The sequence below is a fragment of the Tachypleus tridentatus genome, chromosome 8 (assembly GCF_004210375.1).
Source record: "Tachypleus tridentatus isolate NWPU-2018 chromosome 8, ASM421037v1, whole genome shotgun sequence".
Lineage (NCBI taxonomy): Eukaryota > Metazoa > Arthropoda > Merostomata > Xiphosura > Limulidae > Tachypleus > Tachypleus tridentatus.
In genome coordinates, this window is record NC_134832.1 from 134,533,125 (window position 1) to 134,554,716 (window position 21,592).

General features: G+C 33.0%; 1 protein-coding gene across 1 annotated transcript; it reads right to left on the bottom strand.

Annotated features, from left to right (window-relative positions):
* Positions 1-11,244: 11,244 nt before the first annotated feature.
* LOC143223560 (IST1 homolog) lies at positions 11,245-20,207 on the bottom strand. Its single transcript, XM_076451662.1, has 4 exons — positions 19,736-20,207; positions 15,708-15,940; positions 12,553-12,767; positions 11,245-12,244 (listed from the first exon to the last, which is right to left on the bottom strand). Exons 1-4 carry the CDS (start codon positions 20,002-20,004, stop codon positions 11,876-11,878), a joined length of 1,086 nt encoding a protein of 361 aa, XP_076307777.1. The 5' UTR covers positions 20,005-20,207; the 3' UTR covers positions 11,245-11,875.
* Positions 20,208-21,592: the final 1,385 nt, after the last annotated feature.

Here is a 21,592-nt window from a genome sequence, read left to right on the forward strand (position 1 = left end):
GAGACTACCAAAATTAAAAATAAAAGGGGTAAAAAAAGATATTTTTAATGATATTTATTTGTCTTGGTAAATATCTGGTCAAAACGCTGGTACAGATGTAAGCCTTCGGATTTACAACACTAAAATCAGGGGCTCGATTCTCCTCGGTGAATACATCAACTAGCTCGCTGTGGTTTTGTTATAAGAAAACACACACAAAACATGGAAAGAAATATGTGAAACACTAAAATTAGAGATATTTTAATGAGATACCACCTTACAAGATTTTGGTCTTATCATAATACTGACACAAACAGACATTGATACAATTATCAGACTTTTAACTGCTGGTAGAGGTCTTGTGAGTTTCCATCTTGGTTGTGAGTCGTTGAAATTCCGACTGGTGTGTTGTCAAGGCTGTACGAATTAGCTCCGTCAGGTGTTGATTTGCAAGGATTGCACGACGCTTTGACTTTACAAACTTTATTACAGAGTACAGTGATTCACAGCAGTATGTTGTGCTGAAAATTGAGATGAGTCGCCCACTAGTTTTCTTCAGTTTAGGATATTGTATTTCTGGAACTTGTTTCGAGAACTCAGTTGTAGAATGGGATTTATGGATCATCTTTAGTTCAATTAGTTCCATTTCCAGAGCAGATGATTCTTTAACCAGAGGTTCGAGAATTGGACAACTATTACTGATCACATCAACCATGAATGGATTTACAAGAAAGACGAAGCAGGGCTTTAGCTTCTGCAAGTCCTCAAACTTGTCTAGAAAATTATCAAACAGTCCTTGTAATTTATTATTGTATCCTTCCAGTTTATGATCTTTAATTTCAATATCAGGTAATGTATTTACACTCCTTTTGAGATTTGGGAAGTAACCAAAGTTTCTTGACAATATGTCTCTTTGAAAAAGTTTTATTTTATTCTGAAAGCTGAAATTTGTCTGAGTAAGATAAAAAAACAATGTTATCCTTCCCCTGGAGTGCCAAGTTGATAGTTTGTGAATGATTCATTATATCAATAAGGAGCATTAGATTTTGCATCCATTTATCATTTCCCAGTTGAGAATGTATTTTTTCCTTGTCTTCAAGAAAAGTAATAATAGGCTCCAACATATCCACAAACCTGCTTAAGACATTACTGATTGACAGCCACCTCACAATGCAATAGGAAAAGACGTCACTGGGTTTATCTTCAAGCTCCAATTCTTTAATAAATTTTTGAACTGTTGGTAGGTCTTCCCATTTATTCGTATGAAATTGACAATTTCAAGAACAAATTGAAAAACATCTTGATACTTGAAGTATCTGGCTGCCAGGTGTTCATGATGAATAATGCAATGAACAAGGAGAAATTCTGGAAAATGGGGTCACTTTTTATAAATGCAATTAATCCTGCATTTTCCCCCACCATTGCAGGTACTCCATCTGTTGCAACACTGACAAGTTTATCCAGTGGAATATCAGCACTTGTTAAGGCTCTGTCTAGTGCATTTTTAATGTCAACACCACGAGTTGTTTCTTTTAGTGCTACTAAGTCCAACACCTCTTCCAACACAGTTACATCAGAGGAAACACAAGAAACAAATACCGCCAGTTGAGGTTGTCTTGTATGTCTGTAAATTTGTCAAAGACTAAGCTGAATGCAAGGAAATTATTTAAATAATTTTGCCTGCAACATAAGCACTGATCTGGGAGATACATCTCTTTGTAGTGTGGCGTGAAGCTGGTGTTTGTGCTATTAGTCACTGAAATTTTGTGTTGTTTGGATCTAACGCTGCAACAACGTCAGCTTTAGTCTTCTTAACAAATTCACCATTAGAATATGGGCGTTTAGCACGAGCAATATTCCATAATATAACAAAACTAGCGTCAACAGTGTCTGCTAGCTATTTAGGGATGATTTTAATACACTTAACTTATTTTTTCCGTAATTCTGATTTAGGTGGATAATCAGACGAAAAGTTTTTGTGATTTGTTTCATAGTGGCGTTTCAAATTACTGGCTTTGTAATGACTGAGTAACAAGTTGCAGGTAATATACAAAGATTTACCTCCTTTAACAGTAAATGCAAAATTTTCCTTGCACTCTGGCTTAAAATTTATGTTTTCATCGTCATACTTTCGCTTCTTACAATTTGATGACGCCAACTTCTCTCACAAAATTTTCACAGACACTTCTAAAAAATTAAAAGAAACAGTAAGTTCCAATACGCGCAACGCAATCAAACTCTGCAGCACCCAGCATCACACCAACACTCTGCTTATTTCACTGCCCGCAACACAGCCACACACGCCACAATAGTGTGATCGCAAGTCACGTCCACTAAAACTAATATTGTCAGCATTGGCTTGTACGATTACTGATTCTCCAGCACAATAGCTCTGTAATCCTTATTGATCCGAAATCTCTCTAATCCACAGTTGAAATCTAGTATTAAAATTCGGATTTAAATTCTTAAATATATTTACTCACCATCAACATTAAACTTATGTTTTAATCCAGTAGACTCCAGTTTTACCCAGTAAATAATTATAAAGCTTAAACATTTTTTATTTCCCTTTTAGGCCCGGCATAGCCATGTGGGTTAAGGCGTGCGACTCGTAATCCGTGGGTCGCGGGATCGCATCCCCGTCGCGCCAAACATGCTCGCCCTTTCAGCCGCGGGGGCATTATAATGTGACGGTCATTCCACAATTAGTTGGTAAAAGAGTAGTCCAAGAGTTGGCTGTGGGTGGTGATGACTAGCTGCCTTCCCTCTAGTCTTACACTGCAAAATTAGGGACGGCTAGCGCAGATAGTCCTCGAGTAGCTTTACGCGAAATTCAAAAACAAACAAACAAACAATTTCCCTTTTACATTAATTATGATGCAAAAAGGAGCTCAGCCAACATATTTCTGCGAGCCGCACATTATATGTCAAAGAGCCGCATGTGGCTCGTGAACCGCGGTTTGGTCACCACTGTACTATATGCTTGGGAAAACACACACACACACACATGAAATCAAAAATCGTTAGAAAGAATAATATTTCTGATGCATGTTTAGAAGTAAAGTACAATAAACAGTTTTAAATTACTTATTACTGGAAAACATTCAATAAGGCTAAACTAAACATAATTAACACGTTGGCTTCCATACCACCCACCGGTGGTTCTTGATAGTCTTCCAATAGGACCCACAAGACCAATTGGTGAGTTGAGTTTTATTTTCTTTTTAAAGGGCCACTTACTGACTGGGACACAACGGCTACACATACACTCTACCTAAAAAGCAGTATTTGTAAAATGACTAGTGGGAACCTAGAAAGTATCAGCAAAGTAGGCTTAGGAGCCAACGTGTTAAATCGATATTGTATATCGCCACACGTATCCGAGGTTATCTCAATTTCTTAAACGAATCAGGCCCAGCATGGTCAGGCGGTTAGGGCGCTTGACTCGTAATCAACAGTGGCGTTGCTAGGGTTTTCAGCGCCCGGGTACAAAGTCAGTTTTCGCGCCCACTCGTGACAAAATGTAAGCTGTAATTCCGTAATTATGTAACATCAGTTCGGCGCCCCACCCCCGATGCTGCGCCCGGGGACAGATGTACCACCTTGCCCCCCCTAGTTACGTCACTGGTAATCAATGAAAAGGTAAATCTAAATTCGTTACTAATTGTAATATTAAATGAAAGAACGAGTCCATACTCAAAGTGAAATGCAGCTTGCACATTCTTTATAACAAAACCAAACACACCCAGAGAGTGTGTACTTACTTTTCTTTATAAGGGGCTGTCATGTTTACTGGATTCTTTCAATTACTTCTCCCTCAAGACCTTGTTCGAGAATATCTAAATCAAAAGTTACTTAGTTCACAAGAAACGTCATACATATGCAGAATAACTAGCATCATTCACGTGACTAGACATTCTCATTACAACATTTGAGGCCACAATTTTTTGATATTATTTGAATGGTCACTGAAGGACAGTGCTGTTGACGACCTTGAAAAATGTAGTATTGCATAAATATTTCTTCACGGAATGCAGGTATTGTACACTGAATACTAACAAAGGAATAAATGCAGCTATAAAAAAATGTTTTCCGACCTTATGTGACGTGACATCTGTCCATGTACAGAACAAAGAAAAAATTCAGAATAAATATATTAGATAAAAATGCATAGTATATTCATATACCATTATACGAAAGCAGAATCATGTTACTAAACTTATTCGGCGGTCATACGGCCTCCCGCTAGTACAGCGGTATGTCTCCGGATTTACAACGCTAAAATCAAGGGTTCGATTCCTCTCGGTGGGCTGAGCACATAGCCCTTTGTGGCTTTGCTGTAAGAAAACACAACAACGCTTTCGTATAATCATGTTACTAAACTTATTTCTTCTTTTCTATTCCATTGTGCAACTCGTCTTAAAAACTTGTTTCAAATCATTTACCAAAGAGCTAAGAAGCTATGTATTGAAAATACAAAAGACAAAATGAAACTTACGAAAATATTAAGTTTATGAGGACATAACTAGATTTTTATATAAGAGTCTTGAATTTCGCGTGAAGTTACTCTGGGATAGCCGTCCCTACTTTAACAGTGTAAGACTAGAGGGAAGATAGCTAGTCATCACCACCCACCGCCAACTCTTGGGCTACTCTTTTAGCAACGAATAGTGGGATTGATCATAACATTATAACACCCCCATGGCTGAAACGGCGAGCATATTTAGTGAGACGAGGATTCAAACCCACGACCCTCAGATTACGAGTCGCGTGCCTTAACCACCTAGCCATGCCGGATCTTTATATAAGAGAGTTTCTTACCTTATTATTGAAGGAAAATCGCAGGTCTTAAACTTTTACTTAAATAGTAATTGTACTTTAAAATAATAATAAACATTAACATTAGTGCTCTTGATATATGATATGCAGCAACGTTCGTACCTTTGGGTTTTACCCTACCCCACAAAAAAACTTTTAATCTATTTATTTTTAAATCTAGAATAATCATTTTATAACGATTCCATAAAATAGTTATTTTTTTAAAGTTTTGGTAGTGTTAATAAACGAATAATAGAAAATATTAGAAATTGATGCTTGATAGCGCTTTGTTTACAAATAAATACATGATCAAAAATGTATTTTTTTATCTATACATCTTCCTGTGAACTATTCTGAACTAAAAAAAATTGTTGATTCAGCAATATTAGTGAAAATGATAAATAACAGGGATAGATAATCCGTTAAAAACATACCTTGGTTTATATTTTGCTCGGAACTCATCTGTGGAAGAAGTGAGAGAAACTGTGTGTACGCTTTCAGAAATCCACCAGGAACAGTAAAGGCTTAAGTGTTTTCATCTATTTGCGAGATTATTTGGCCACCAGGAACAGTAAAGGCTTATGTGTTTCCATTTATTTGCGAGATTGTTTGTAAAATGTTTGGAGTAAAAGTCCCATCTCTAAGGTACGAAAACGTAGGGTTTCTTCTGCCCGACATTTTTCAGCTATTTTTACTATTTAAACACGATTTAACTGGTGCAAATATCTCTTGTAAGAAGACTAAGTCCTTAAAATGAAGAATGTCACGTACTAGGTATAGCGAATCCAGTGCATGACAAGCTATTTAAATTGTTTTGAAATAAACTACTTCTCTTTATTCCTTACTGATACGCTTGATAAGGTAAAAAGTTAGGGATCAGTTGTCTGCCAAGTCTTTACAAATGATTGGAATATTTATTTAACTTCTTTATGTGTAAGGTATCCAGTGGGTGCAACGTGGCCACAAATATATGTAAATAGTTGGCTCTCGAAGTGATCTTTATTTCATAAAGCATACAGTTCTTTAGATTTACAAGGCTCTTAAGTGCAGTAGGTTTTGTTTGGGCTAATTATATTTTATTCAGCAAGGTGTGTTGGATGAGATTTTCAGGTGAAACTTATTTCCATTAGTGATGAGATGACTACTTGTGACAGAAGATCAGACACCATAGATATTTTGAGTTTTCCGACTTTGAAAAAGAAACTGGACAAACATTTACAAAATATATCAAAACAATTTTTATTTAAAATAAAAAACACAAGCAAAATAATGTGTTTACAGAAAAAAAGACAGCATTTTTACTGTTTAGTTTTCTTTCTGAGGTCTCTAAGAACTTATAAAGGTGTTAAATAATTACTACTAAACACCTTTATAAGTTCTTGGAGACCTTAGGACCTGTGCATCACCTATGTTACTATTTGTAAATACATTTGAAACATAAAGGAAGTTGTAATCCCAAAACATGATCTGATTACCATTAAAGGGAACTGATGTCAACATCTGTGCACAATGAGCAGCATTACAACCACATCCCTTGATGGACTTAATAGGTTATGTTCAAAAAATGATGAAAGAACAAAGGCAGTTAGAAGGAATTGAATTTAAAGACAGTCTTGATGCTGTACTGACAAGTGCACATACACAGGTATATAACTGATAAATTTAGAACAATACTATATTGATATAAGAACACAGAAATGTTCTTAAAAAGAACATTTTAAAAGCTGAGTGAACCCCATAAATAGAAACAGGCATGGGTTAGATTTTAACACCCAAGTATGTATATTTGTTTCTAGTATCTGCAGTATTAGCTGTAGGAATACATTTCAAAGCTGTTTGCTAGATTTTCATTAGGTTTAATTTAACCATGGTAACCTGATTGGAAACAACTAAAACTGTGCGAAACTGCTTGGATGGGTGAGAATAAGAAATGATTATGAGAAATTACTATTATTCATTTGTTTTGTTATAAATGATGAAACAATAATTTGAGTTTTGATGAGAATGTTGTCACCTTTTACAAAAGGCCTTTTGAGCAAGCTACCCTTGATTTTAATGAAATAGAAGGTAGCTACTCAATAGCACACACCATCAGTTCTTGGAATGCTCTAATGTCATTTGACCATTGTTCTCATAAAAAACCTACAGTTAGAAAGTGAGGAACACAGTTTAAAGGTAATGGATAGGTAAAAGATAAATGAAAATTAAAATCATGCCATTTTTGGAGAAATAATGCACAAAATACCAAAAAAATTCAAGTGTTCTATTTTAAATTTGAAGAGCTTGGATAAAGTGCCCCTTATAATACCCAAACAGAGATGTGAAAGAATAGCCTCATTACAGAAGTGTTAAGATATAGTTATACACCAGTATGATAGTTACAAAAGTATCATTTATATGCACACCCCTAATGTTCCACTGGATTGGCTTTATTTGTGTAGTAGTTTCCAAATATATTCCAGATATAAGGGTTTGGGTGATGTATTTCAACAGACAAACATGAAAACTTTACAATTTATGTGAACCAAGCTATAAAATTTGTTATAAAATAAATCTGTCAGTGTAATCACAAGCTTAACACTGCGTGTTTAGTCTACTTTGAACAGGTTTTTATTAACACTGTTTTGGGGGAGGGTAATATGTGGCTGGTGTACCATATGCAGTTGTTAGCAAATAAACAAATCAAATTCTCAACAACTTGTATTTAATGAACATGACAGATGAAAAAATACTTAAGTCTCATAAATAATGTTATTTCTCAGTTTGTTTTTTATTCATTTATGGTCACTAATCTCTGAATAAAAAAATTTGTGAATCATTTAAGCACCATCTAGTTGATCAGTAACAACTTGACTACATGTATAAATTCAGGTCATGCCATTTGGATGTTAATGAAATTTGGTGAAAGTGAAAAATATAATTTAAGTGTGTTATAAAAGTTTGTCATTAAACAAATATTTTAGTAAATTAAGCTTTGGTTATACTTCATTTCAGTGTTAAACAGTAACAGCATCATAACATTTACTTACCAAAACAAAGCCATGAGAGAAAAAAAAAGGTTTTTAAGCATATTCTGTCTAAAAGACATACCTAGTGTTCTAGATAATTGTTTATTTGTTTAAAAGAGTGCAAAGATTTGATTACAGATTAACAATGCTTGGTTGTTTTACAGCAAAGCCACATTGGGCTAACTGCTATGCCCACTGCAGGGAGTTAAAACCCATGCTTTTAACAGTTTAAGTTCACAGACTTACCACTGTCCTGTTGGGAAAGAATTATAAGTAGTGATGTCAAAAATAACGATGGAAAATTACAGACTGCTTTAAGAACTTTTTTTAAAACCTTGAGTGTTTTTTACGCACTAAGCTACTCAACAGGGTACTTGTGTTCTTCACATGACAGGTATCAAAACCCAATTCAGCATTACAAATTATCTGGCTTACCAGTGAGCTAATGGTGGCCAAATTGTAAGTAACTCATAGAGCTATGGATTTCTTCAATTAAGTTAAAAACAAAACTTTATTATATTTTAACTTTTCTAAAAGTACTCTTCTTTAGTCAAACTGCTGGTTTTCAACTTTTTTTAAAATAAATGTATTATAGAAGTTATAGGTGCCATAAAAAACTAAAGTATTAAATTTTACGATATAATTTTACACACTTGATTTTACTTATTTTGGGTGAATCTCCAGGTTACTAAAAAAACAAAACATGTTTAATAAGACTGAAGATACCACCCAGTGGTTTACGACTCTTAAAAACTGTATTTTAGTACTCATAGTGGACACAGCACAGATATCCATTGTGCAGCTTTGATCTTAACAACTAACAAACAGGATTTAGGAGTGTCAGTTTGATTTCTATCTGTATTTGGTTTTACCAGTCTGAGCGAGTCTCCAGATTACAAACATGTTTAGTAACACAGAAAATATTATCTAATTAATGATGTGTATGATTGTATTATTGAGGCTCTCACTGCCCTATTTACCATCTAGTTAAACCACACCCAAAGGAAAGGGCTTGGAAATATGAACTTGAATGATATTTACTAACAAAAATATTGTGAAAAAGTCCCAAAATACTATTTAAACTGTATATAATCAGGAAATATATACATTATCAAACAACAACTAATGATATAATTCTGTGTTAGATAAAACTGGGGAAAAAAACATGAAACACTGACAATATAATTACCGAACTTCTATGCCTTAACTATAATAGAGGCATAATCCTTACCGTTAACAATATAATTATCAAACTTACATGTTCTAAATGTGCAGAAGTCATTGTTATTAACATTATACTTACATTTTTTGTTAGAAGTATAAAATATCGTACCTAATTAGCTAGTTATGCAGAAATCCATTTTACTAACGTATTTAAAAATTAAATTTTGCAAGTGAAGAAATACTTATCTACTTCCTATTTTGTGATAGGTTAAATTAAAATCTGTTTACTACAAAGGGTGTCCAAATTTTTCAGAAGAAAGGTCAATTATAAATTTTGTGTAAGGTGCCATACCACTGATCCAAATAAGCACTCAAACCAAAACCCATACAATATAATAGAAACTGAATGCTTGGGTTCCATCATATGCATGGTTTAGTTTTGTTTAGTGGGTTTTCAGCAACTCCATTATAACATAATAATAAAGGACAACAAGTGACCTTTCGGTTCATCTAGCTGTCCTATCCACTAAAATAAGTCTGAAAAACACTTCAAAGTTAGCCCATATAACCGTGAATTTATGCATACAGATTAGAAATTAAATCATCTAACTTACCAAATGGTAATTATCTAGTTATAAATGAAATACACTAATAATTGAAAAATATTTAACATTGTTAGTTCATTTATGATTTAGAAATAAATTAAAAAAGCACAAAATTTGAATAAATAGGACTTTGCCATCTGAAACTTTTTGATTACAGAAAAAAAACTGTAGCTGTAGCTGACTATATTAAAATTTAAAAAATGGAGGACAACCTGTTACTTGTTTTTTAACATGTTGATTTTCTTCTGTGGCTAGCTTACCACTAAAAACATTTTTAATGTCAATGAAACCCACAATCATTTTTCTATAAATATTACTGATATTCCAGAAGGCCCAGCATGGCCTGGTGAATAAGGCACTTGACTCGTAATCTGGGGATTGCAGGTTCGAATCCCTGTCACACCAAACATGCTCACCCTTTCAGCCATGTGGCAGTTGCAGGTGGGTGGTGATGACTAGCTGCTTTCCCTCTAGTCTTATATTGCTAAATTAGGGATGGCTAGTGCAGATTGCCCTTGTGTAGCTTTGTGCAAAATTCAAAACAAACAAAGAAATACTACAATATTCCAGCATATGAATTATTACAGTTGAACACAATTTTTAATATAGCTCTAGTGTAAGATTTTATTTACTGTGCTAAAAATCATGCATTGCATTTACTTGAATATTTCAATATAAGAAACAGATGTTATAAAGCACTTAGTACACTAACATAATATGCACAAAACTAGTTAATGGATGTGGACATATAAAGTTGTAAGTAAATACACATACATTTTTATTATATACACTAGAGATAATTAATAACTTTGCAAGATAGGGTGACCTAAGTTCTCTTTAATAAGTAGCTGAAAATTAATTTCATATTCATGTAGAGTTCAAATATTCCAATACTCTTTGAAACAAAGATGCTCTATGTTTTCAAAAAACTAATATGTTCTCTACAAATTTAAGGCATAGTTTGTTCAAAACAAGCAGAAGTTACAAGTAACAATATATTGTAAAATGCTAAAATATTACAAATAGCTAATCACAATTTTTCTTTGATTATTAGTAGAAAATTACTCTAGAACATTGCAATGATGTTTATTTGTAACAAATAATTTAGTTTTAAGTTTTGAAAATAAAGGTTTTCTTGCCCTGTTATAATAACAAAATGTAGGTCTTAAGGAACTTTGATTCTGCAAATCTAACTTAGATTGTCAAATCTAGCAGGTGTCACATGCAGATCTTAATGAAATTTAACTCTGGAAAATTTAACTAGGTTTGTCAAATCTAGCAAGAGTTAAAGTTTCATATACAAATCCACCAGAAGGTACAGCAGCATCCCCAAAAATATTAAACCTTATTTTTCCTCTGCTGATTCAGTTTGGTTCTGAAGCCAAAGAACCAATCATTAGTAACATAGTTACACACTACTACAGTAAAAACAGTTTGTCACCCCCAAGACTCCTTTGCTTCTGACTGTCAGGAACATTTTTTTTTATTATGAAAATAAAGGAAATCCAGTAGATTGTTATATATATGAGTATTATGTTGCCTTTCAATATTTAACTCAATTTTCTAAACTGTGATATGATTCTGTAAAAAAGAGTGCCTACTAGTCTGCATATTGGACTACTACATTAACTATGTGTATGTAAGCAAATATGTGATCCCATAAAAAGTTATTTTTTTCTCTTTACAATAATTTTAATTAAGAAATCTTTTAATACATGGATGTTGATTTCTACAGAAAATACAAGTATGCATCCACATACAAACAATTTTATATAAAATCACAGATTTACCTGCACAATGAAGAGAAACTTGTATCAACCTTCCTCATTGTTACACAATAATCTTATCTTGACAAAAATCCAATCTTTACCTTTATGGTTATTAAGTGGAATAACAATTCACATTTAAGACAGTTTTTTTCTTTGCTAATGATAAACTTTATCAATTAAATAACTACATTTACAGATATTCTAAATATTCAGGTCACAAACAATGTAAAACAATACAAAATTTAAATCAAAGCTAGCAATATGTAATCTGATATAATAATTTCAACTACTCTTTTGCAAACAACAATAGGTACAATTAAGCATGAACTTTAAACATCTTAGCAGTAAAACTTACTAAAAAACTAGAATTTTCAGCAATGATAAAATTAACTGAAAGCAAAGTTCTTATCTATCACTTTCCCAGTCTCTATATAATCACGTAATAAGTGTGTAGAAGTTTCTTAGAATACTGAAGAAAAATATAAAAGTAACACCAACAAGAGCAATACATTGATTAACTTTAAATTATTTATTACTTCCGCTTTTTAAGTTCATCAAAGCGCTTGGCGAGATCATCAAAATCTACAGAATCATTCCCAGCCTTGGCATTAAGTGAAGTATCCATGTTTGGAAGACTATCTGTTGGGACTGAAGGAAGTTCAGGTAATGTGTCTATAGGAAACTTTGTTCTTGGTGTAGGCTCAGGCTTAACCTTTTCATCAATATCCTTTTGCTCATTCACTTTTTCAGGCTTACTGCTGACAACACTGTCGTATGGCGGAGCAGGTGTGAAGTCAATGTTAGGGGGCATGTTGAAACCAATTGGTGTATTTAAAGAAGGATACGGTCTACTTGGAGGGACATTTGGCAGTGGTGGGGCTGCATTAGGATTTTTAATTTGCTGAAATGGTAAAATGTAATATTCGTTTATTTACATCATGAGACAAATAAAATACATTAATGTAACCATCACCTTCACATAAAAAAATGTATTTATTGCATGACAATAAAACAGCTATTTGTTGATATGAAGTTAAAAACTTTTCTGCTGTAAAGTATATTTGTGGGGTTAGTGTAATCAGTGTATATTCATCCATCAAAAACAGATTTTTCTTGTTGTGATATCTGGTCAATAGATTTAATGAAATTAATTGTTATTGATTTAATTTTGTATAATATGCATTGTATGAAATATAGCTTATTACTTACTGCTGATGGGTACTGGAAAGGTGGAGGGGCTGGCTGGTTGGCTGGGTACTGCATGGGTGGATAGTTCATTCCTCCACCTGAAGGATAATTAGGACCACTGCTATCACTATCAAAATGGATCAAGTTGCTCTGGTTTGCTTCTTCAGCCATTGCTTCCTCTTCCTTCATGACATCAAGATCAGGTTCATACGGTACATCATGACTCTTGGCAATTTCTGAAACAACATTCTTAATAAATTTATAACAATGATAAATTTTAAGGTCTACAGTAGAATGTGTTTACTTATTATTCATACATTTTAAATAGTTATAACTAGCATATACAAGTTGTGATAAAAAAAATTCTAAGACTTCACTTTCATTCCCAAGAATAATGTACATACATCAGTATTATATGTTATCCCCTTGAAAATAATCTCTCCCAGCTGTTACACATTCGTTTCAACAATCCTGCCATTTTCGGAAGCAATGCTGGAAGTCTTCAACTGTTATGAGATTAAGTTCTACCTTCATATTATTATGGATGGTTGGAATGTCATCAAATATCCATCCCTTCAATTTAATTTTGATTTTTGGAAACAGCAAAAATCACACAGGGCAAGATTGGGAGAATATGGGGTGTGGTATCACAGGAATGCTTTTCTCTGCCAAAAATTCTTGAACAGACACAGCAGTTTGTGAAGGTGTGTCGTCATGATGAATACACATCCAGTATTTCAGTTAAAATTGCCTGACCCAATCTAAAGGAAATGTCCAGTTCATCAGCAATTTTGCAGATAGTTAATCTTCAATCATTTAAATTTTTCATCAGTGGATGATTTTGACAGTTGCCCAGAATGTGGATCATCTTTGACCAATTCCCAACCATCTTGAAAATGTTTTATCCACTGACAAATGACGGTCTTACTTGAGCAGTCATCACCAAAGGCAGTTCTTAACATTTTGAGGATTTCTATTCCTCCTTTACCACTTTTCACATGAAACTTGATGCAATCACATTGCTCTTCTTTTCTGTCCATGTTTTTTCCAACATGGGTATAAGGTCTGGAGAAATGGCTTGTTCATGGGGTAGATCACTATTTGTACTTTGTACATACATACCTCAATGAAGCTCACTGCCTCTGTACTGGCACCAGTAACAAAAGAGGTCTTAGAACTTTTTGACCAGACCTCGTGTAGTTCTACTTAGCTATTTTATTATAACCCACCCACCTAATATCAGACTATTACCATGATGTTGGATAGAGAGATGTTTTGTTCAAAGATGTCAGCAAAGAATTATGGTGTGAATGCAATATTGTATTTCATCTCTAAAATGCCCAATTATATTGTTATTTGCTAAATACATTCACTAAGGAAACTAAAAAATGTTCCCATCTTGCTCTTTGAACCAATTTGTTATTATATAAGCAAGGTAGATTATTGCATTAATGTCAAGAAAGAGTGACTTTACATTCACGTCGTAGAATAAAAATGATCAACAATGTTTTGGTACACTCTGGATGTTACTTACCTTTAAAAAATCAACTGCAGAGAAACCATCCAATCAAAATTATCCTGACACTATTATGCCACCTCCAGCAGTTTCTTAAAAGAGCAAAATGATGATCAAGCATTGTGTGGCTTTTTCTACAAGTAGATAAAATACAGTGTAATACAACTCATCAGATCACATTGCACTTTTCAATTATTCATAGTCCAGAGTTGGAAACTTATCACCACTGAAATGATGCTTTTTTATTTGTAACAATGACAATCACCTGGCAAGACATGGGGTCAACTTATTCTGGACATGTAAAAATTTGTTTGAGGTCATAATAGGGTTAATTTAGTGCCACTGTACATATAGTGGAAACAGTAAAGGGCTGAAAGGTTTCAACAGAAGTGTTATTTAATTTTCCAGTGAGCTCTATGTCACAAATGTAGGGTAAAGCTGCTCTCCTAACTCTTTAAGTCATCACCTTTTATACTGTATTTAACTGAATGACTAGATCAAGTCTCAAATAATGAAATACAGCTACTCTCATCAAAAATAGAACTGCCTACATTCTTTTCAGTTGGGGCTGAGCATGTTTGTTATACACTTTCCCTGCTAACTCCAGACACATGTACACATTCATTCACTGAAAAAACAAACTTTGATTGCCACATCATCTGCCATTTTATTAGTCATAAATTTGCTGTCACTGAGCCACAGTATGTAGAAATGTGCAATTTCTGAGGTCATCAATAGTTTGATTCTAGATCATCATCTTCAGTGTATTGACCACATACATACCAATGTTCCACTGTTGCTGCTTTTTGTACTTCAGGTTTTAGCAGTTGCAATCCATTCTGAATTCACTCAAAGACTGTTTACTCATGTCACACCAGCAGTGAATGTGGTTTCCACACCTGTTCCTGTCTTTAAACAGACTAAAGATCTAAAACAAAGCTTAATAGACATACCCACACACAGTTACAAACAGTGTAACTGAAACTGTGTTCAATCTCATTGGCATCCAAAACACTGAAGTAACTTTTCCAATATTAGTCTGTTATAAAATATTAAATTAATTATGTATATATTAAACTGTGTTCTCACTTAATGTACAGTTGTTTATAGAGTGAAATATATCAGATTCTTCTAATAACAGAAGTGCACTGTACATAAACTGTATACAAGTTCAATTAATATAAACAGAAAAATTTCCCTCAATCCTTAATAAATATTATTTGTATTCTCACTTACAAGCCATATATGATGATGATACACAGTATTTATACTACACCATTCATATATAACAAAATATAAAGTACACACAATTACTCTCTCAAATTACTATGTAATTTCCATACAGTTTACCAAGTTAGTTCCTACTGACAATGGGGGACACATTGTACTACACTAAATACTTTATTACTGCTTTTTGCCTATTATGACATTACTCAATCTTAATAATTAAAATTTAAAATTTCTAATTTTTATATAAAATACGTAGAGGACTTCAACAGTAACAACTAACATTGATCAATGTTTTATGAGGCCATGTAACTATGTAAGTTTGTATTTTCTTCTCTGAAGCCACATAATCCATGGCCCTAGATCCATAAGGAAGTTAATGCAGTGGATACACAGTTGTTTTTGTTATAGGTCACATGAATTTGTAACAAACCTATTAAATACTTTTCCACAAGTAATCTGGAAGGGGCTTGAACGCTGAGTTTGTGGACAAGTTTCTCATTCACCGAGTTTAATGAATTTTCACATGCAGCCTGAGTATAAGGTTTTCCATATTTTGATGTCAACTGGTCTGAGATAACCTTCAACTCAGCTACATCAGTTTGGAGTCGAGGTGTCACCCACAGAAGGCTAGAGATTGCCTCAGCCAATCCTTCATCAAGTGACCTATAATATTCAGGAACAAAGTAGACATTGCCTTAACCACTACTGCAATACATATGCTATGTATGCATAATCAAAATCTGTAACTCTTATCTTCTGTTACAAATACAATCTATTATAATTATAAGCCATAACAAGAGCAATATATTATTGTTCTGAATCAAAAATAAGAAAAAGGTCAACCAGGACGTGAAACAAGGTTTAAATAAAAATCACAATTATATTAATCACACCTTAACCTTAACTACCATGTTCAATTAATTATTAATTCATCATTGAAGATTTATAGCACTACTACCATCACACTATTTTTCAACTGTTTCACTGTAATGGGCATATATCTACCTCTAGATCACTGCTAAGAGCACATGTACGGGACACATTTACAATATATAATCATTGTTTCAGTCTCTCAAAATGTGATATTAATCATGCAAGTTTGAAATTGTACCGTTATAAAGGAAGAGTATTTTCACTTCAAACTTCCTTACGTTTACCAATTAAAAGTTTTAAATAAGTAATGAAATAATAAAAATGACTGTGTGTGCATGCGTGTGTGTGTGTGTGTGTGTGCACAAGCACGCACATGCACAATTCTACAAATAAACCTGGCACTTGAACTGAAAAGTAGTTTATCTATAAATGTGGTAGTGAGCGAGATAATCATATTAATGAACAACAAAGGCCCTGTTGATCCACAGACTGTTTCATCCATTACACTTAAAACTAAAAATAAAACTCAAGTCTAACCTTACCATTTAATATATTTCTCAACTACCATTTATGAAGGCAACCATCTTGTTACAAAACCAAAGATTTTTTCTAGTTGACAATGACTAATAAATTTGTGTTTCACAGTCCTATCTTTCTCACCATTAAATACAAAAATACAGTACAAGTTCCTTTAACAATCTTAAACATTTCAATCAGATCCTCTCTTATTCCTGTTCCTTCAGGGGAAAAAAAAAAGAACTTTCCTCACATTCCATCCCAAGTAACACTACAGGAGCCCTCCTTTGAGCTAGTTCCAATAATTCAGTATCCTTCTCAAGGTAAGGAGTCAACACTGAATACAACACTGTAACTGAGGCCTAAACAGTTACCTATATAAGAAAATTACAGTTTATATTCAACATTTCTGTAGATACAACTTCAAATCCCTTTTGTTATACTAGTAGCAACAACACCCTGATAAGGGTTCTTCAAGGTGGTTAATTGTGGTTTCATCTAGCTTTACCCTCAAGTATGGTGTTCCCACATATTATTTAATGCATAAGAAACTGTCAACACTGATTAAGTACATATATGAACTGATCAAGGAAGCATGTATGCCTAGTGACATATATCACAGAGAATGAAGGTAAACGTTTTCCTGGAATTTTCTTTGTGTAGCATATAGGATTTTCTCAAATATCATCACAAAATATGATGAAGAATTCCTTGTGCAACACATTTAAATTATCATAGTTACAGATGGATGTTGAGCATGTTAAAATCAACAATGATAATGTGGATTGAGACAAACTGAAGCCACGAAAATATTTTACATGACATTGGTGACTAAGAGGTCCTGGGAGAAGTTTAGAATATCAGGTTTAGGATGATAGCATTAGATCTATCATTACAAGGATTAAAGAAAAAAGTGGGAAGACATTCAGTAAATAATAACAAATGGGATCTTTACACAGCCCACATGTACTGATCTTGGTGGAATTCACTTTTCTGGAAAGTACTGTAAGAAAGCATGAATTGTATTTTATTACACTATCATCTGTGCTTAATGTAAGGATTGTATTACTTAAAATAATTAATGACATTTAGTGCTAACTATGTTAGTTTTATATACTTCCTATAGTGTTTGGTCACATCTGTGCTCTACATGCTAGCAAGTGCTTATTTTAAAACCTTGCTAAGAAGCATGATAAATAAGGTTGGATGTTAATATTAATTTCAGAATATATATCAAACTTGTAACCACTCTTTCTTTAATGTTTTATTTATTACGAGTATTGGTTAGAATATTTAATGTTTTCATTGTAATTAACTTATTGTGTTTTCATTGTAGGAATTATACTGAATTTTTTCTTGAGTAAGAAAGCACATTATGCCAATATAACAACAGATAAACAAACAATGATTTATAAGCATAATGAAGAATGTTATTGATAGTGGAACATTATACGTTTCAACACAACATTGGTCTGTCTGCTTCAGGTATGACCAGAACTAAGTAATACAAGGGTTATACATTGTTGTAAGAGCAAATGAAGCAGGAATTAGAGGTGACAGGATACAGGTAAAGGTCAAGTCTGGTATGAACAGTGAATAGAACTTACCAAATATGGCTGATGTTACTGGGGTCATTATTGCATTTTAGTGAGAAATGATAGCCCAAGAAGCATCAGGCATATAAGACAAGGTATATTCATTATTCATATGCTGGAATACACTTCACCTTTGCATATATCCTTTCACTTGCTGACACCATTTCTATCAGCTTTAGTTTCTGCATCTTTTGTCTTTGTAATAGTATATAAACCTTGTATTTCTTAGTACTGATCATAACTGAAAACAAAAAACAATCAGACCAATGTTCTGTTAAAACATGTAATACTTGTATTTCCACCACCAATAACATTCTTCCTTATGCTTATAAATTGTTGTTTGCCTACCTATTATTATACTGCATTGTTATCTTAATATAACAGTTTAAGATTAAACTGTATATACTAAGCTGGCTGAAGTTCAAGAGATGTTGAAATTACAGCCAAAAAGATAATCCAAACAGAGAGTCAACAACTGAAGAAACAATGCAGTTTAAAAACTGTACGTGTGTTTTTTATAGCAAAGAAACATAGGGCAAGCACCTGTGTCCACTGAGAGAAATCATACTTGATCTTAGCACTGTAAACCCAAAGACTTACCACTGTCCCACCAGTGGTCATTTCAAAAATTGCAGTTTAAATGCTGAAAGCTGGTGAAGCATTAATAAACCAATAGTCCTAAATGTAAAATGTAAACATAATACTTGAAAATATATAGTATATATGTAAAATTGAAATGAAAAATTAGCAACTCAGTGAATGGTTTTCTTGACCTACATTATAACTTCTGGTATTGAACAAAAACCCTTTTGCATAAGTCTGAAATGCACTTTTACATACCTCTAACTTTGAGCTTAAAATGCAAATTAAAATAAACAACAATAACATCATCAGGTTATGAGGTTTCTATTAGGAATATCAGGCCTAATGCATTCTAAATTTTAACTTACAGGAAATAACGTAAGAATAGTATGTTTAATTAACCATTCATTACTAATACCAGGTTGGGTTTTAGTTTTGATAAAAGTAGGTATATCATGCAGTTTGCTTTGATTTTGTTAGGAAGTTAGCAATTAGTAATAATACTATGAATGAAAAGTAAATAAAAGCCTCCACAAAAAAATAAAGTTGACAAATTTGGTAGTTATGTTTAGACACTATTTAAGTAAAATAATTGTCATTTTAAGACCTAGGTTAACAACAAATACCAGAAGTGGTACTATTATAAACTAATAATAAACGTCATATATATTTGATAAGCAATTTATATCACGGTAGTTTGGCAATGTTTTACAGAAAACAGGAGGGTAAACTTACAAAGGTAACTTAATATCTGTTAATAAAAATATTATTAGACTTAATTAAATTAAACATTGTTTTATTTCATCGTTTTCAAACGTAACATCTAAGCATTACTTAAGTACTATTAGTATTACAATACTTCTAATACCAATACTTTATGAGATTATCTTACTTCATCTGTTGTATTAGTCCAAATCTAGCCAAAAGCAAGTCGCAATACATTTCTACCACTTCCATGGCTTCAACTAGATAGTCTTCTCGAATAATATGTTCGACACGAATTTTTGCCCTTTCATACTTTCCACTAGTTATATAGTCAGCAATCTCTTTTCGTGCTTTTTGAGCTAGTTCCGTCTTCTTCTTCTCAAGTAACTTTAAACGATTTATTGCAAGACGTAGATTTGTTTTCAATTTTGAGTAATTTGGGCCTGTTGAAAACATTATAACAGATTAACACCTCTAATAAAATTTAAACCATTAAATGCCACTTCCGTAGAGTTAACAATTGCTTAGTTCGCCCGAAATGAACCAACATTAATACCTTTACTTTGTTCCTGTGACAATTTTTATTAATATTATATCTCTATTGCGCAGATATAACGCTGAATCAACAACGTCAAATGTAACTTTCACAACAGCACATGACTCATTGCAATACCAACGCCATCGTGAAACAGTATCATAATCAAATTGTATCCCATCATACAAATTAATTTTATTAGAAAATTGCGATTTCTGTTATTAAATTTTCAAATCATCGTTTTTTTAAGGAAAACTACTGAACTAATATTAGCGAAATTTCAGTCTCTAGATGGGATAAAGAGAAAGCAAAGGATTGGTGCTTCGAATGACCTTTAGTATAGAAATAAGTAAAATAATGTATATTTGTATACACGTTTTGACTCTTGGACTACTCTTTTACCAACGAATAGTGTGATTGACCGTCACATTGTAACGCCACCACGGCTGAAAGGGCGAGTATGTTTGATGCAGCGGGGATTCGATCCCACGACCCTCGAATTACGAGTCGAACCCCTTAACCCACCTAGCCATGCCGGGTCACAGTAGCAAATTTTACTGGATATTTTACACAAAAACTAGGACAAATATACTAAATGAAGGGCTGCGAATTTCCACGATCCATTTAAAAAAATATTTTTCCTTCATTAAAAGTTTATTTACATGATTATAAATACATAATGTTGGTTTAAGCAGACATGGGTATTCGATTCAAATGTCTTTGAATATAACTTTGGAAGTATTCGTGCTTGCATTCGAGTACTTTGACAGAGAAAATTAAAGTATTCGCATTAGAATATAATGATATAGTATTCGTATTTGATTAATTATTTAGTGAACACTCAATATTACAAGAGTAAATGTTAGTTTTTGTACTCATCCAATTTTTAGACTTTCATTATTACATCCACAGCACATTAAGTTTGGTCAATACTTTCCAACTATAGTAAAAGTTATTGTATTACATGGAAATTAATCCAATAAAGAAATTGAGATTGCTGCTAAACTGCCTTTGGTGGTACATGAACGTTTCTTACTTTATACTGATAGATTTTGTCCTTACTATTTCTAATTCCTGATAAACAAACTTCTAGTCTGCTGACATATTTGAAGGTAAGACTTTTTATTATATTTGTTAGCATTAGCTATATTTTATGTAAATCTACATAAATATAGTGGAACTGTCCGATGTCTGTTGTATTTTCATGTAACTACTTTTTTATGGGTATTTTTGCATTATTTATTACTACTTCACTCTTGATGGATTTTTACTAAATTTGGTCTGAAGATTTGTTGGGTCCATATGGGGATGCAAGTAAATTGGCGATTTTGCATTTTGCGTTTTGCAATATTTATGAGCTTGTTGATTGCCTTTTACAATTGCATATAAGGGAAGCAACTTTTGGTGTTGTGAGATAACCTTTCATTCATCATGATTTTGTATATATTTTCTCCAGAGGACGGGTATTCCATCTAGTTATACAATATAATATAGGAAACTTAAATTTCT

Bases quoted from the DNA above. Each gene is read 5' to 3' on its own strand.
- LOC143223560 (XM_076451662.1), bottom strand. From the start codon at position 20,004: ATGTTTTCAACAGGCCCAAATTACTCAAAATTGAAAACAAATCTACGT. The intron at 12,768-15,707 runs GTTTGTTACAAA...ATGTTGTTTCAG, and splicing joins TGTGGAAAAGTATTTAATAG to AAATTGCCAAGAGTCATGAT. The intron at 12,245-12,552 runs GTAAGTAATAAG...TTACCATTTCAG, and splicing joins CTTTCCAGTACCCATCAGCA to CAAATTAAAAATCCTAATGC.